Source organism: Populus euphratica, unplaced genomic scaffold (assembly GCF_000495115.2).
Source record: "Populus euphratica unplaced genomic scaffold, PopEup_1.0 scaffold942.1, whole genome shotgun sequence".
In the NCBI taxonomy this organism is placed as follows: domain Eukaryota; kingdom Viridiplantae; phylum Streptophyta; class Magnoliopsida; order Malpighiales; family Salicaceae; genus Populus; species Populus euphratica.
The window spans coordinates 19,259-37,709 of NW_011500803.1; the positions used below are offsets into that span (position 1 = coordinate 19,259).

General features: G+C 27.3%; 1 protein-coding gene and 1 long non-coding RNA gene across 5 annotated transcripts; one reads left to right on the plus strand and one right to left on the minus strand.

Annotated features, from left to right (window-relative positions):
- The first annotated feature begins 11,269 nt into the window (after positions 1–11,269).
- Positions 11,270–18,007, plus strand: LOC105116423 (nuclear transcription factor Y subunit A-7-like). Of its 4 annotated transcripts, XM_011013778.1 has the most exons (7): positions 11,270–11,284; positions 11,387–11,492; positions 13,220–13,281; positions 14,843–14,982; positions 15,654–15,755; positions 16,733–16,897; positions 17,346–18,007. In XM_011013778.1, the coding sequence occupies exons 3-7, from the start codon at positions 13,254–13,256 to the stop codon at positions 17,532–17,534; spliced, it is 624 nt and encodes a 207-aa protein (XP_011012080.1). In that variant the 5' UTR covers positions 11,270–11,284; positions 11,387–11,492; positions 13,220–13,253; the 3' UTR covers positions 17,535–18,007. The 4 variants fall into 4 exon arrangements, with proteins under 4 accessions (XP_011012080.1, XP_011012082.1, XP_011012079.1 ...); XM_011013777.1 differs by lacking the exon at positions 11,270–11,284 and having other exon boundaries at positions 11,333–11,492; XM_011013780.1 differs by lacking the exons at positions 11,270–11,284; positions 15,654–15,755 and having other exon boundaries at positions 11,329–11,492.
- Positions 11,707–13,146, minus strand: LOC105116425 (uncharacterized). Its single transcript, XR_840524.1, has 2 exons — positions 12,897–13,146; positions 11,707–12,673 (listed from the first exon to the last, which is right to left on the minus strand). It is a non-coding gene; the product is annotated as an uncharacterized LOC105116425 (long non-coding RNA).
- Positions 18,008–18,451: the final 444 nt, after the last annotated feature.

Here is an 18,451-nt window from a genome sequence, read left to right on the forward strand (position 1 = left end):
TACAAAAAATACAAAGAGAGAAAGCAAGAGCATGATCTTGATCTGAAAATCAAGATGCCTAAATGCATGGAAAATGCCTCCTTTTATAGGCCAAAATTGGAAACTATTGATTTGATGACTAATTGATAAGTGGGTGGCCAACTCTTAACTTGGTGACAATCCTTATCTTCTCTTGTCTTTTCATTCATATAAAATATACCTAAATCCAAGATCCACAGCTCCAGATATAACCCAATTACCGAATAGTGTTCCAGTTTGGACTGCAACGACATCTCTTTTCTAAATTTGGTTATCTCTTTGTTCTTTTAATTTCAGTTCTTAAACTCATCAATCAATCCTTTCATTTATGTGATATGCCTGCATTTAAAATAAGCATTTACTATAAATTAAAGGTTTCTTATATTATTAGATATGTTAGTATAAAATATACTTTAATTAAGGAGTTATTGATACTTTAAGCGCAAAATAATGATATAAAACCTTGATAAAAATACACTTTTAAGTACTAGGCATTTATTTCAAAAATTTTATTTTGGTCCTTAAACTTTTGTTTTCATCAATAGGCTTAAACCCAGATTTGAACCCAATTGCATGTTTTTGTGGAAGGAATGATTGAATTAAACAAAAAAATGACTAAAGTGAAAAACACAGGTAACATAGATGGTAGCTTTAAAATTTGTTTGAAAAGTTCATTTTAGTCCCCTATCTTTTTTAGCAATTAGGTGACCAATCCCTATAATTTTTAAAATATAAATTTAGGTATGAAACTTCATTTCTATCATTTTTTTAGTTTTTTTGTAGTGAAGGGGAGAGAGAAGGTCGTCGAATTTTAGCTTTGAAAGACAACGATTTTAACCACCAAAACGATCAATTTTTATGTCAAATAATTTCATATGATAAGAGGGGTCAAGACTAGGTGTTTTTTTCCTTGAAAATGACTAGAAAATCACATATGAACTCAATAAGATTTTTTATTTTGATTTTATTATAAGTTTTAAGGCTTTCTTGTTATTTTGGTGTAAAAAAGGCTCAGATGATGTTTCCTATGTGTTTTGTATCAAAAAATGAGTTCAAAATGAGTGTTTAGATGAAAAAACCATGAAACATGTTTTTTTGGTCACAATAGTGGCCGGATTATGAGAGTTCAAGATAATGAGTCGTTTATTTTTTGGTAATTGTCGTCCACTCTATTGAATTAAAAAAAATACAATTCATGCATAGGTCTTTTATTAATGGGCTAGGCATTTGACCTTGTTTACCAAGCCTAGCAGCATCTGACCTCATTTTAAAAAAAATTATTTTTTAATTAATATATTTTTTATTTTTTAAAATATTTTTTAATTTATGTTTTAGTTAATACCTCTTTTTTGTGATTTGTTTTGATTTTTTTTATCTTTTCTAAGTAGAGATTATTTTTTAATTATATTTGATGTGTTTAATTTTTTTAGAAGGTTAGTATGATTTATTTGTAATTTGTTTATATTTTATATAGATTAAATATTTATTTTTTATAATATTTTTAGTATGTGCAACCTTGCATATTATTTTTTTTCCTTTTATTTTATTCAATAAGTCATATGTGTGTGTTGATTTCTATTATAAATTGATTTTAGTAAACAAATTCATTGAACATAGCTAAGTAAATAACTCATGTTGTTATATTAAATATCTTGATCTATATTTATCTTTTAATTTTTTTTAATTATATTTTATTTATCATTAATAACTTTTTTTTTCATTTACTTACACAATGGTTTGTAATTTATTTAATTTTTTATGATATCTTGATGTATAAAAAAAAAACATGTTGAAAATTCTCTATGTTTAGTTTTTTATCATGTATTAGTGCTTTTAATTTGATCCTTATTCTTATAATTTTTTATTTTTAATTTTACTTTTCAATCCAAGTTGATGGTGTATTCTTTTGTCATTTTGGTTTTTTATTTTTTTATTAATTCCTTTTTGTATATGTGTTTTTAAAAATAATTTTAAAATTGATGCTTTAATTAATACATCTTTTCTACTATTTTTTGGGTTTTTTTAGCCTTTTTTAAATAGCAATTATTTTTTTAATTATATTAGGTATATTTAATTTTTTTCAGAGGTTAGTATGATTTATCTATAAAAGAAAATTATATTTTATATAGATTAAATATTTATTTTTTATGTTGTTTTTAATAAGTGCAGGGTATTTCTTCTTTTTATTTTATTCAATAAATTATATATATATATATATTAATTTATATTACAAATTAATTTTAATAAATAAATTTATTAAACACAATTAGGTAAATAATATTTTTTTTTGTTCTAGATAAATTTGTTTTTCATGTTATCAATATAATTAAAATAAAACCAGTTTATTAAATTTATCAAAACTATAACTTATGTTATTGATATTTAAAAAAATACACTAATAATATCTAAATATTTTATTAAAAAAATTATTAACATGCATATCAATATATATTAAATTAGGTAGGTAGATGACCTGTTGGATGAAATGTGTCCTCTTGACCGTGGATTGTGTGTTATAAAAGAGGTGATATCCATATGATGTATTTAAATAAATTTAACTAAATATTTCAAAATATCTGATAAAATCTAATATGAAAGCATTTTTTTAATGTCATTACGAAAAGTGGGGAGGCGGACAAAAGCTCGTTACGCTCCATGATGTTTAACTTCGTCAACTTGCGCAATCATATCTGTTCTACAGCCATGCATATCAATCAATCCTGGGAAAGATGAAAATAAACGGCGTTCCACTTGAGATTCAGCAGAATTTCTTGCTGCTGGTAGTGATGGTTGCATGGCATTTATCCTCTCCTTAACTTTGCCACTCTTTCAAACCGGACAAGGCAGGATGCTCCTAGAAGCAGAGCAGTGGAAAAGAGAGTAAAGAAAAAAAATATATATATATATATATATATATATATAGTTATACGTGGTTAGTTCGTATTTTTTAGTTCCTTTGAAAATAACGCAGGTTATTTTGGTTTGTTTTGTTTTTTGTTTGTATTAGATTAAATTTTTTAAAAAATAATTATTTTTAAATTAAATTAAATTGATTGAACTTATTTTTCAAAATGTAATCTTTTAGATGTTGAACTCTTGAGTTGAATCAGAATCAAGAATTTAATAAATTGTAAATTTAAGAGTTTGACATGGATTTATAATGATTATTGGGGCTTATTTGATTTTTTTTAATGTATTTTTTTTATATTTCATCATCTAATATTTTTTTTCACTCTTTTTATATAGAATTTATTTTAAAAAAAATAACAAAAGCTGCTTGAGTTTTTTTTTAATTTTTGTTAAATTTCATTTCTTAAAAAAAAATTTTTTTAAATAAAATTTAACTTATTTCACATGTATTTTGAAGCAATATCTTAAGGAAGTTTGTTTTTATAATTATTTTTTTTTGAGAAATTAGTATTTTTTATTTTTTAACCTTTTTTTTTATAGTTATTCTGATATTATATCTTGGGTCATTAATTCATTATATTTATCAAATTTGATTTAATTTTTTTTTTTACTATTTCTCAATCTCTTTTGATCTCGAATCAATAATTAAAATCTTATATTTAAAAAGAATAATCTTTTAATTTTTTTGATAATAAAAAATAATAAACATGTGCATAGCATCAGCCACTATATAGTCATTTAATAAATTAACAAAGAAAAAATCAATACAAATAAAATAAAATGATGTTATTTACCTAGATAGTTTTTGAGAAATATAGGGTGCGATGTGGCTCATGACAAATAAAGTTGAATTATCATCTATTTTTATTATATTTATAATACAATAAAAAAATAGACAAAACAATTATATAAAAACAAATTAAAATCAATTAGAGCATCCGACACAACACTCATATAAAAACAAATTAAAATCAACCGCACTCATAAATTAGGATTGAAAACTAAATTTAAAATAGAATTATTAAGCTAATTACTCATTTTTTATTCCTTATATTCGTAAATTAAGATTGCAAATTAAATTTAAAATATAATTACAATTTTATTTGTATTCGTATTGATTAATACCTTGTTTGACCCTATGTTTCTAATTTATACTATTTTTAAAAAGCGAAACACCAAAAAAGTATTCCATGATGATTTTGAAGTCAAGTCTTTAAAGTTTGATAGCGGTAACTAATTTCTATAAAAACATGTAAATTGTAAATTAGCTTCCACTACAAAAAGAATGAGAAGTTATGTCTTCTAAGATGAAAGACTAGCTAACTTCAAGCATTCTATTTTATATATAATATTTAATTACATAGTTAATAATCTTAAATATTATAAGATTATTATATTAGTTTTCAATGCATGGGGGTCTTAATTAAATTATTTAGTTGTTTTATTTACTTAAAAAAACTATCTGATATTTTATCATGTCTCTTTTAAATTATTTTTTTATGCTATTGTGTGTTTTCAAAGAAATAATTTATTTATTAAGCAATTAATTTAATTTCTTAAAAAATGTTTAATTGGTTAAATAAAAAATATTTAAGTTAAGTTGTATTTTTAACTATAATTTTAATTTTTCACTCAAAAAACAACAACATAATAATTTATTATCACATAACTTTTTTCTCATTACTTTATGTGTCATATTAAATTTTTGTTAAGCATAAAAAAATATTTAAATGTTTTTAACATGTTTTTCATAAAAAAAAATTATATTATATTAATATTAATTTGATGTGATATAATAAATCTTACAGGTTCAAAAACAACTTAAACAATCAGTCAAAATGTAGTTTAACTAAAAATAATTTAAAATAATATTTTTTTTTAAACATTGAGATGATAAAATATTTTATATACTTACATGAAGTTAAGTTTTTAATTAAAAGATAAAATTATATATATATATATATATATTAAAGATAAAAAAACAAAATCAACCTGATGAATCCACAAAACTCACAATCTAAGTTATAAGATCATAATAACGTTATAAAAAAATAAGTTAAATTCTAAATTAACTCAATGATATTAAAAAAAATTAATTAAAAAAATATTAAAAAAACCTGAGTTAATATTTGAAACTCGAGTTATAAAATTAAAATAATTTTATATAAAAATTAAAATAAATTATCAAAATATAATACCTATTAAAATTAATATTAAATAATAAAATACCAAAAAAAATTTCCGGTTATTATTACACTAAAATATCAAGTGATTTTGGTATACGTTAGTAAAATTGATAACAATGAGGTCCGAGATAAAAAGAATACTTCCATACCGAAATCTCCATAGGGTCACGGCATAAAGATCTCGAAGTCTAAATCATCCAATCCCCTACCCTATCCATCCGTACACCTCAAAACAACAAAACTTAAATTTTAACGGTCAAGAGGTCCATCCACTCACTCGTAGGGACCCACGTGGCTGCTGGACTAGACTGATTGTCGGCCAGCTTCTTGCTCAACCGACTTGCATCCTTTGAATCACTCTCCTTGTGAATCCTTTGAATCGGTTTTACTCAACCAATTTGCTTGCCACCTAATACTGCTCGACTTTTAACAACTTAAGCCTTCTGTGATCTTTATGACACAATTTTAGTCTCTGGTATGGGACGTCAATAGAGAGGTCGATTTTTCTCAACTAATTATATATTAAAATATAATTTATATTATTATTTTAATATTTTTTTAAGTAATTTTTTAAAATTTAAAACTTATATAAATTTATATTATTTTTTAATTAATTTTAAAATAAAATAAGATGATAAAATCAAAACTTGTAATCACTTAGTTAACAAAATTATGATATCTTATTAAAAAATTATTATATAAGATTCTAAAACATAATTTATATTATTTTCTATATTATATAAAATTCTAAAACATAATTTATATTATTTTCTAATAAAATTAACATGTACATAAAACAAGAATAACAATGTAAATTTATATGAATTGTGATATATATATATTAAAGGGATATTTGAGAATTTTTAAGAATTTAGTGGTGATTTTTAAAAAAATATATTTTACTTAAAAATATATCAAAAATATTTTTTTATTTTTAAAAAATTACTTTTTACAACAATCCAAAAATATATCAAAATAATTATAAGTAAAAACAAAATTTATTTTTTTAGGAAATTCCATTTCACCCGCATTTTCAAATGGTCACTAAAAAAAAGCTTAAACAACTTAAGAAATGCACATTGAAAAGCACTGATCACATGAAACGGGTACTGATATTCTTTTCTTTTTTTTTATGAAACTAGACGCTAGTTTTCAACAACATTGAAATCTTTCATATTGCAATAGTTTCGTTATTTGTTTCTATAAATAATTTTAGTAAAAGTAATGTTCTGAAAGATTATTAGACTTGTCCTAGGTGTGAGAAAGTCATGTTACAACATGAATTTATATGAACATACAAAACACAAGAAATAAGATCTAAATTTTTAAAGTCATGCATATAATTAACATATATTCTAATCCTCATTTTTCAAAATCAATTTATGTGATCACAGTGAATCAAAATAAAAAAAAAATTGCCTAAATTTTGAAGTACCAAATCCTAGGAATTAACTATAAATGCCTATAAAATTGTTGGGTGTTGCTCATATGACTTATTTGTTATTTTCAAATTAATCAAGGACAAATATGTTTTTTTTCATTTTAATTGCATAATGAGATGACCAAAATACAATTGAAAGAAAAAAAATTAAATCTAGAGCTAAGGGGTATTTTTGTATCTTCATAATGTTTTTGGTTTTTCTAATGTTAGTTAGGGGCAATTTGATATTTGATTAAATATAAACAAATAATGCATAATTAAAATATAGAGTAAAAAAAATAAAAAAAACCCTTAAAAAAAACCTTGGAGTTAAAAGGCTTTTAGGTCTTTTCAAATTGTTTTTTTTAACTTATAAAGTTATCCTAAAAAAAATTTTATATTTGACTAAATAAAAAAATAAAAAGATAGTTACGTGAAAGATATTTATACACTTTGAGCGGTGTATGCAACACCGCTCGGAGTTCAAAAATACCTTTCTGCCATGTCATTAAAAGTGCCACCATGTTATCTTTTCTTTAATGCGGTGTGTGTTTCTAATGGTAATTTGGTTTATTGTTGGAAGATATTCATACACTTCGAGCGGTGTATGCAACACCGCTCGGAGTTTAAAAATACCTTTCTGCCATGTCATTAAAAATGCCATCATGTTATCTTTTCTTTAATGTGGTGTATGTTTCTAATGGTAATTTGGTTTATTGTTGGTGGGTTTTTTTTTTTTCTCTCTTATATCTTGAAAATTACAGTTTTTTCCACTTTGTTGTTAATATTTCAACTTTAGTCTCTGGTCTTTATTTTTTTGACTTATAATATTTTATCTTGGTTTTTTGTATAAATTTTATTTGTTTTTAATTTCATTATTCAATCTCAAGTCATCAAATATTATATCTTTCAATTTAGTTTTCATTATTTTGATTTTTACTTTTTTTTCTTAGTCTTTTTGTAAAAAAATTTATTTTTTTTAAATTTTATCATTCAATTCAAACTGATGGTATTATGTTTTATAAAGTGATGTTTATTGTTTTTATTTATAATTTATTTCTTGATCTTTTTATATTTTTTTTTCAATCCCACCGTTTAGTCAAGATGTTGCTTTTATTTTTATATTAATCTTGATTTTCATTCTTTTGAATTTTTGGAGTCCTTTTACTAAATAGATTTTTTTTTTCAATTTTACCCTTCAATCAAATATCAATTTTTTAATTGCTATTTTTAAAATATTTTTGTATAATTAAAATTATTTTTTTAATTTCATTATTTAATATTGATTGATTGAGAATAAGATTTTATATTTTTTTTAAAATAGTATGCATAGGATCTAATGATTCTAGTCATGAATTTAAAAAATTAATATAATTTTTTTTTAAGGTTTTATATTTCTTTTTATTTTTTATTAGATTATTCTGATTTCATGATTAATTTAGTGAGATAATCCAAGTTTGCTGACCTGATTAATATGAGTACACATTTATTATGCTAATTTAAATTGACAATGACCAATTTTTTTATTTCACTTTTTATTCTGATTTTATTTTTATGTTTTTAATGAATTGTAAATCAATATACATTATTTTTTTTTTCTATTATCCTAATCATTTTTTAAATTTTTTTTATCTATTTATCATCATTTTTTAATCTAAATTAAATAAAATTAATTTATTCTACTCAAGTTAATGATTTAAATCACACATTTTTCTTTTTAAAAAAAGTATTTACAGCGACATAACATCATTTATAAATTGTTTAGTACTGGAAATGCGAGTTTCATGTTTTCAATGTTTTTTTTTTAAAAGTAATTAAAGAAATTCACAGAAAAAAAAAATCAAGTAAAACCATGCGGCAGGTTAGAGATTTTTTTATTTTTTTTGTGACCCTAACAGATATCATGTACTTTGAAAACAAAGGATAAATTAAAATATATACTAGTTATTTAATTCGTATTTTTCAGCAAGTTAGATAAATTTTCCACCTAACTCAAAAATAAATATAATGGTATTTCATGCATGTTTGTTGACATGAAAAAGCTCAATCATCACTTTAAAAATTTATATATACATTTAATTAAATAAATTAAAAATTATTTGTGAAACAAAAAAATATAGCAAGCCCAATTCTTAACCAACCGAAGCTAATTAACAAAACTTATGACCTGGATCGTGGATTCAGTCGGGTTCAATATTTTTTTAATAGTTTTTTATTTAACTATATGAAAACAATTGATGCTTGTAAAATTGAGAATCAATAAAATATCAAAATATTTATTTGGGATTGCAATAAACCTACAAATATCAAACCAAAACAAATTACATTGCCAAAATACAATATAAAAATATTAAATAATAAAATATAAAATATAAAATATAAAATCAAGTAAGTAAAATCAATAAGATTCAATTATGAATGATTAAATTGAAAAAAAAACAAAAAAAATAATAAGCTTAGGTGTGCGAGCTTATGCTCACCCACGTGCCTGATTTTGATTATTATTTTATTTTTATGGGACAAACACCTTTATTTTTTGAAAAAAAAAAAAGTTTGTTTGCTTTATCTAGATTCTAATAACCTTTAATTGCTAAAAAGTTAAGCTTACATTAGAATCAATTTCAAATATTTTTAATAGAACAAATCTAAACAATACTCTAGAGACGTAAGGGAACTTGTTTATCCTTTTAGTAACCCAAAAATAGTAAATTTAAAAACCTTTTAAGGTTAGATATATTTTTTTGAGAAAATTTTAAGATGAATCCTTTTGATTTGCCAAAAAAAAAATACAAAATTGAATCTTATGACCGACAAAGGAGTTACAAAGTTGCCAAAATAATGACAGAAGAGCGATAGCTTTGGGTTGGTCATGTTATGAACATAAAGAAATTGAACTTCACTTAATGAATTTGTTTAAAAGATCAAATTTTAATGTATGTGATTTTAATTTTTAATTATTTAAAAAAAGTAAGTTGAAATTCAAATTTTTTTATTTGGTTTAATTTTTTATTCTTAAATCATTATAAGATGTTTTGGGATTGAAAATAAAACTATTAAGGTTTCTACAATAGTTATTAAATATTTATATAGAAAAATATGTTGATGTTTGGATTTTAATAGCTATTTGTTTTTTGATTGCTTATGTGTTTGAAGCTAATCACAAAAAACAAATATTTATTGACCGTTGAAAACTTAATTCATGTATATAGGTTCAATAATTTTTGTGTTCAGTCACTAAAAGCAGCATAATGCTACTTTCAATAAAGAGAGCTCCACTACTTATTTAAAAGTAAACAGTAGAGACATGTATCACTATTCACATAAATAGTGTACATGATTCTTGTTCGACCGATTTCGATCTAAAACTAAATACATTGAATCAGATTTGATTAGGGGAAAAAATTAATTTAATTTTTTATTTTTAATTATGTTTTATTGATGACATAGTATTTATAAAATTTGATTGTAACCTCAATTTTGTTTTTAATTATATTTTATTTGATGTTCCTGCGCACTTAAAAAACTAAGAAAACTATAGTTTTTGTTGGATATATTTCATACTTAATGAAATTGTAGATAGTTTAATTAAAGAATAAAAAATATTTTATATAAAATACTTTTTATTTCATAATATAATTTAAATGATTAAATCTACAATATTTAAATTTAAAACCATCAATAGTAATATATATATATATATATATATATATATATATTTATATATTTTAATTATTTTATAACTTTAATTTGAAAAGTAATTTTTTTAACTAAACACATTATATTATTTTTTATTTAACTTCAAATTCAACTACAGTTTTACCAAATATATATAAATACTAAATTAATCTTAACTAAAAATATTTTTAATATAATATTTTTTTTAAATCATAACTATAAAAGTTACCGAATAAATATGAATCCCAATTTTATTCCAATAAATAATATATTACCCATTCAATTTTTTTTTAAAAGAACTAAGGAGACAACTTGTCCTGAAAAAAGGCAAAGGCCTGGCCTTTTAGGTCTAGGCACATCTAAACTTTATTTTTTAGGCTAAGCAAGCTGGGCACCTACCGGGTTTTGTTTTTTTTTTTTTTTAAGAATGAAACTGTTTTTTAAATAAAACTATTAAAAAAATACAAAAAAATCTAATTACACCTTTGTTTTTTTTATTTAAGTTTAGATATTTTGATGGTAATATTTTCAGATAATTAAGATTAGATATTTTGATGGTAATATTTTCAGATGTAATTAATTATTTTTTTCATAGAGTTGTTTAAATTTTATCGAGTTAAATGTTTTTATTTTTTATTTAAAATTTGTTTTCCAGACAATGATAGAAAGTATTTTTTTCAAAAAATATATGAATAAAAAAATGAAGTTTTAATTACACAGAAATTTTTCCCTCTTTAATTAGAATTATGAAAATTTCTTATGAAAATTTATTTTAATTACTTCTATATTTTATCTAAAAAATCATGCTACTAATATAAAAAATAAATATTTTGTTAAAAATAATATTTGAATATGAAAAAATAATTTTAGTTAAGAAAATATATTTCTTAATCAAATTCAAATTGATTTGAAAAACAACTTTAAACTAAAGAGTTTAAAATTTTTATATTTATGTGTAAAAATTAAAAAATTATGAAAGACAAATGAAAACTACCTCAGCCAAATATGCATAAAAAGAAGAAGAAAGAGAGAGGGGTGTGTTTGGATAGACAACATTGTGTTTGCCCAGGCCCAGGTATGGTGAAAACGGAATTCGATGTTTTTATGATTTCCCCAAACAGAAACAATAACAGAGGAAAACTTTCTTCTTTTTCCTTTTATTTTTATTAACCTGCAGAAGCAACAGAGAATTGTGAAAATCAACAGAACAACAAGAACCATAAAACTGCCTGCCTCTCTCCCTCTCTCTGCAAAACAAAAACAAGGGGAAGTTTCTCTTGAAGGTAAATTTCGAAGCCCTAATTCATTTCCTTTTTCTGTTTTAATTAAATCTTTGCTTGATCGAAACTTCCTTCTCTTTGCTTCTTCATTTGTCATGTTCAATAACTGATGGAATTTGATTTTTTTTTAAAACTGTGTGCGTTTTGTCTGGAGCCAAACGGAGAATTATGCTATTTTCTCGGTTTGAACGAGGGGATTGGTAATTACTGTGAAGCTTTTGGTTTCTTTTCATCACGAAGGCTCTGATTTTTTCTTGGTGTTTAGGCGAGTTTAGTGAGTTCATATTTTGAGAATATGAGTTAATTGAGAGTTCAATTTGAGGAAGTTTGAGTGAAATGGTTAATTGGATTGATGAGGTACACGAGTTCAATGTGAAGAAATACCGACAAGCAAAGTGAGACAGAGGCTATTCATTATTAGTTCTATATTACAGAGTTTTACTCCATTAGCTCTTTACATGGTGTGTAACCATGTCAGCAAGGTGGATGCAGCAGGGGTGGTGTTTTATGGTTTGCTTATAGTCATTTAAGCTAATATGAGGGGAAATCGTGTAAATTAATGGTTAGACTTTAGTATCTGTTTAGATTGAAAAGCACCATGTTATGTTTCTAAGTTATGCACCATGAACATTTTGAGGACAGTGATTTGTCAGCTTCTCTCATCTGCATATCATCCAGTACTTTAATGGCTTGAGAAAATCTCTGATCAGCTACTTTCTCATCAGCATAATTTATGTATTATCTCAATATAAGCATGTGTTATTTGAGAATCCTGTTATACGATAGCATTAATTCTTCATTGTATGTATTGCTTATGCAAGTGAATGAATATTATGTGTGGTAATCTTCTTTTCATAATGTGAATGTGTGGAAAATATTTGGCAAAATTTCTCTGGTATGGTATACTTTCTTTCATTCAATGGTTGAGTTAGAACTGCTTTCCTGCAATTCGAGCTCTGAATCTTCCCCTTTGGTTGGGAGAGAAGTACCAGTTGTGCTGAAGGTCCAGTGGTTTCCTATGCAATTAGTTCATTACTAAGCTTGAAGTAAGAACTTCAAAAAATGCTGGTTTAGCCACATTTTGCTCATGCAAATGAAAAGACAAAGCTACTATATAATTATTTTCAGTGGGGAGGATTGCTTTGATAATTATACTTGAATAGCTTAGTTAATAGCTATCGGACCTGCTATAGTGTGATCTTGTCTTGTATATTCAAATCATTGTTTTCTTAAGCAACAATAATTTTAAGGAAGAAACTCTCAAATATTTGTCCTTATCTTGTTCTATCTTCTAATGCTTCATATCATCAGTGCTGTATTGTTCATCCATCCAAGTTGCATGGTTGATTTGAAGTTGTCAATCACACGCACACACACACACAATAGCTTTGCTAATAGCTATCAGACCTATTATAGTGTGATCTTGTCTTGTACATTCAAATCATTCTTTTCTTAAGCAACAATAACTTTAAGGAAAAAACTCTCAAATATTTGTCCTTATCTTTTTCTTTCTTACAATGCTTCATATCATCTATGCTGTATTGTTCATCCAAGCTGTATTGTTGTTTTAAAGTTGTCAATCTCACACACACACACAAATAAATAAATAAATAAATAAAATCTTTCAGCCTTAATTGACTAATTGGAATGTCTTATGCTCGACCAGCATCATAATGCTCTTGCATCCTCTTGACCTTGGATCTATTTTTGGGTGTTATCTGTGCTTCCAGATTTGAGCTTAGGGACTGTGGACATAACAGCCTCATGACTTCTTCCGTGCATGATCTTTCTGGTAATTTTTTCAAAACGTTTTTGCAGATTTGTTACCTTGGAGTCACTACTTAGCTATACAATGCTTTCTCTATAAATGGATGGAATGTAAAATTTATTCATGTTTCTATCATTTGCCAGTTTGGATATTTTGTACTATTATGTTTTGACCTTGAACATAGGTTATTAGGGTTCATGTTTCTTTTATTTTGTTGAACTTGCCTCGACAATACTTTGCTCCAATGGGCAGAATCCTATTTGAGATTTCTGGCTGCATTGCTTGAATCCTCTTGATACTACTTAAATAATAGTAATAATAAAAGAGCAGGAAAGATGATAAACATTCCCATATATCATGGGAATACTATGCATATCAAATTTGGTGAGAAACCTACATTCCTGTACGGAGGGGATCTTGTAATTGTGAAAAAAAAACATCTGAGATATTTGTTTACTCTTGGGTGTTTATCGGTAACAAGGAATTGAATGATGAGAATGAGAATGAAAGTTTTATTCATACTTTGCATATGCTTTGTTGAAAGGAATGAAGTGGGAATGATAATGAAAATTAAATATGGTTTCATTCCCTTGGAGAGAGGTGAGAATAAAAACAAGGAATGAGATTTTTTTTTTTTTGAAAGAATACTTGTTATTTGTATTCAATGCATATAATCTATTTCTATCACCATTACCACCTCCACCACTACCACCACTGCCACTTTTGCCACTTCCTGTTGTGTTGACAGTTTTTTAAATTACATTATTATTGTTGTTGTTCCACCATAAACACCTCTTTTCTTCCACCGCCACCTCCCATGGTGGTGGCATTGATTATTTTTTTTTGAATTTATTGTTGTTACTATACTATTGTAACTATCTCCACTTCGTCCTTCTCCTCCATCACCACCACCACCACAATTACTTCCATTATTTTTACTACAACCATTGTTGATGAAATATTTTTTAATCATTATCCCTTTCCATCTTACAAACCAGATATTAAAACTTTCATTATGATATTATTGTTTTTACTATACTAATGTTACTATCACCACCTCTTCCTCCTCCTCCTCCTCCTCCTCCACCACCACCACCACCACAATTACTTTTATTATTTTTACTACAACCACTGTTGATGAAATCAATTTTTTAATCATTACTTCTTTTCATCTTACAAACAAGATATTAAAACTTTCATTACGATTCCTTGTTACGATTTGAAATGCAATATTGAAATTTATTATGACTCCTTATTTGCATTCTGATTCCTCCATCCCAGTTCTAGACCTTTTATTCTTGGTAACCAAACAGCACCGCGCCCTATGATTTCCTTGGGATTATTTGACAGGGTACATTAATTTTAGTTGTCATACATATAGATGGCAAAATCAGAGTGTCTTTGCTTATAATGTTTGACTTGTATGATCAATTTTATAGCGCTTGCTCAAACTATGGCTCTTTTCGTATGTTAGCCATCCTTTTTTGAAGCTTGTTGTGGTTGAGCAATCATCTTTTATTTGAAAATTCCATGCTTTTGATGATTAACTATGATAATAATATTATTTTCAAAAGCTGCTTTCCAGATAATAGTGAAGCTGGTGAGCAAAAACACTCAGAACCCCAGGTACAGACTTCTTCTCCTGCAAATGCACTGGCACACCCTGGCATCTCACCTCCAAATTTTCAGTGTGCAACTCCACAGCTTGGAGCAGGACATGCTATGGTATTTTCTACAGAACAAATATTGTTAATAACTGGTGTGTTTTTGTGAAGGGATATGTAATTTTACCAAGAGTGGCTTTTTGGTATATACCAAGAGTTTTTTTGTTTCCTACTTTGGACAAGTTTTTGCCACTGCCTTTTCGATGTCTGTGTGCTTATAGCTATTTCTCTGTTATGGTATTTTTAGTTTACTTTTGAAAATGGTTTGACAGCTAGAATTTCTTTCAACATATGCCTCTATTTCTCTTTGAATTGAGATTTTTTCTGCTCTATCATTAAGATTTTTAGGCAACTTTATTCAGCATGGATTGATCATGATTTTTCACTGAAGATGATCATGCTTCCTCCTTGTTTTACAGATAAAATGAATAATCATGGCTGTGGAAGTTTGTTGAATTTCAGCTTCCTCCTTGTTTTACAGATAAAATGAATAGAATAACCTATTGAATGAAGCAGGTCATTTCTACTTTGTCTTGCATTCCATTTTTAAGAACAGTTTTCATTTTCCATGCCATGACTTTTGATCTTTCTTTAAACTTACATTGAAAAATCAGAACTCTCCCATTTCTGTGCTAAAAACTTGACCCAATACTTGTTTCCACCAAATAAGAACTAGGCGGTTTGACATACTAAATTTTGTCTTTTATCATTTTTGTTCCTTTTGACTTGAAGGCACCGGCAGCTTACCCATATCCAGATCCTTATTATAGAAGCATCTTTGCTCCATATGATGCTCAGCCATATGCTCCACAGCCCTATGGTGCACAACCGATGGTAATTTTTTTTTAATGCTGTATGCCAGGTTGTTTAGGAAACATGGCTGTTCTTGTGATTTTTTGATTTGAGACTGCATTTAGTTTAGGCCAAATTTTAAGAAACTTGACCTTCAGCAAATTTTTAAGTGCCTAAAAAATCCCAAATTTTTACCAACTATGAATCTACTTCATTGTGGCTGATCCATTGGCAAATTGTAATGTTTTGTTGATTTTGACCTTATTTAACCAACAATGCATGCTCTTTCTTCAATTTTCCAAAATCAACTTCATTCTCATTCCCATAAAAAAATCTGAGAGATATCAAAGATTGAAGCTTTTCATTTGGGTTTTCCAAGGATAGTTGCTGTAGTTTTTATTGGGTCAAGTTTTGATTTTGGTCCTGTGGATTTTGTTGTTTGGGGTCTTGGGTTTGATGGGCCACTTTCTTTTCAGCCATTTTCAGCAGCGGCGAAGGGGTTTGAGAAAAATTTGAAGTGGAGAAATGAGATTGAAGAGATGAACTTAGAGCCAAAGAAATGCAGGCAGACCCACCATGTGTTGTGGGCAATTATGGTTGTAGGTGTTGGCGAGTGCAATGATGGTGAGTTTTGGGTAGAGAATTATTTTGGAGCTAATCTATAAAGAATGGATGAGAGATGGCCAATAGAGAGGGAAGAGAAACGAAAGGAGTTGGTTCACTTAGGGTTTAAATAGGGTAATTGGTGTTTTATGTGGAACCCTTTAATGGTCAAAATCAAATGGATGGAGGGGATACATTGTAATGGAGTACTATTTCAGGGTTGAATATCTGGGGTTTTATGTTTATTGAGGTCTTTAAAGATTCACTGAAAGCGTCTACTATGTCGTTTATGAGCAAACATTTTTTTTAAGTAACTCTTTAGCATCTATTTCGTTTATGAGGAAACATTTTCTGTTTTTTTTTTTTTTTTTTTTTTTGGTGGCTACAAGTAACTCTTGAACATATTATCTGATCAGGTCCATCTTCAATTGATGGGAATTCAGCAAGCTGGAGTTCCTTTGCCATCTGATGCTGTTGAGGAACCTGTGTTTGTTAATGCAAAACAGTATCATGGTATCTTGAGACGACGGCAATCTCGTGCAAAAGCTGAATTAGAGAACAAAGCAATCAAGTCTCGGAAGGTACATTGTTGGTTGTCTGAAGCCAATCTCATTCTACTTGCATTTGATATTGTGTTTTGTTCACCTAATATATTAGAATCTAAATAAAGAAGGCTTACATGAATCTCTTGCTGTTATTGTTTCACAAGCGCTCCTCCTATATATTTTTTCAGACATTTTACTTTAGGTCAAGCATGTCCAGGTCACTGGTATAATTTTCAAAGACTGTCTGGATTTAAGCTCAGAGTCATATGAAACTTGAAGAACCTAGGTTTTCTGATTTCATTGGAAATATTCTGGAGTATCTTGAATGCTCCGATGCCATATAAATGCCACTCTATGATTACTTGATTGGATGTCTTACAGCCATGTGGGTATACATGCTAAGTTTTAGGCTATTATCCTCTTTGTTTACTACCATGTTACACCTGAGTCTTTGTTTCATGACAAGTCAAAAGTAATCTTGCAGCCATACTTGCATGAATCTCGACATCAGCATGCACTAAAAAGAGCTAGAGGATGTGGGGGTCGGTTTCTCAATTCGAAGAAAAAAGAGAATCAACAACAGAATGACATGGCCCCAGGTGACAAACCGCAATCTAATATCAATCTTAATGCCAATAAAAATGATATTGCTTCCTTGGATGACAAGTCTTGATACAGTGGAAGCGATGGTGTTGCGTGCGATTAGCTCAGAAAACAGTTATTCGTAGAATGGGGATTCAGGAAACCCATAGCCCTATAGTGCCAGTATTTCTTTATTGTGGCTCTACCTACGAGTCATCAGTATGTATAGCGTTTTCCAGTAGTTGGTTTGTAGGATGTTGCAAAGATGAAGTAGACTGTAATTAAGAGGTGTTCATCATTATCTTTGCTCCAGTGGATTTTTTCCAGTTGCTGCGCTTTCTTCATGAGGAGAATGATGGTTAAGTTTGCTTGCTTTTATGAAGCGGTGAGGCTTAAGACTTCTCTGCACAAAATTGGAGTGATGTTAATTAGCTGGGTGGGTTATGTTTCATTAGCTTAGTGAAAATCTTGATTTGCTGTTTCTATGCACAATCAGAGCCCTTTCATTACTTGTTATTTTTCGACTTATCGAATAAGATGGATGGTTTGACAGATATTGGTGTGGATTATCTTCTTTCTTTTACTTTTCTGTGGTGAGAGGATGATGGTAGAAGTGCATGTTTTAACCAGGAAAGAATGGATTGAAGGAGGGGGTGTGGGGTGGGAGCTGCTCGAGCCTCTCTGCCTGGCGAGGATGAAAGCGATGCTGCGTTCATGCCTTGCACCATGCTTTCCGTGAACTTCAATTATCTTCTTTTCAGTATATCATGATCGAACTTGAGTCTAAAATTATGGGTGACTTTGAGCGTTGATTGTCGAAAATTTGCAACCTTTTGGAGTGCGACCTCGAGACCGAAAGTGTGCTGCGCTGAGTCTCGGTTTGTGTATGCTTTGATTAGTTTGCAAAGTGCAACGGAGTTTGTTTATCACAGCGCAGCAGTGAGGTGACTTGCTTGTATGGACGATGTTTGTTATATTGGGCTTTTGTTTTTAAGTTTGAAAACAACT

What these genes read in the sequence shown, in the direction of transcription:
- LOC105116423 (XM_011013778.1), top strand. Translation starts at nt 13,254, where the DNA reads ATGACTTCTTCCGTGCATGATCTTTCTG. An exon ending in TTCCGTGCATGATCTTTCTG is followed by an intron (nt 13,282 to 14,842) that starts GTAATTTTTTCA and finishes GCTGCTTTCCAG; the next exon opens with ATAATAGTGAAGCTGGTGAG. An exon ending in CCTATGGTGCACAACCGATG is followed by an intron (nt 15,756 to 16,732) that starts GTAATTTTTTTT and finishes TTATCTGATCAG; the next exon opens with GTCCATCTTCAATTGATGGG.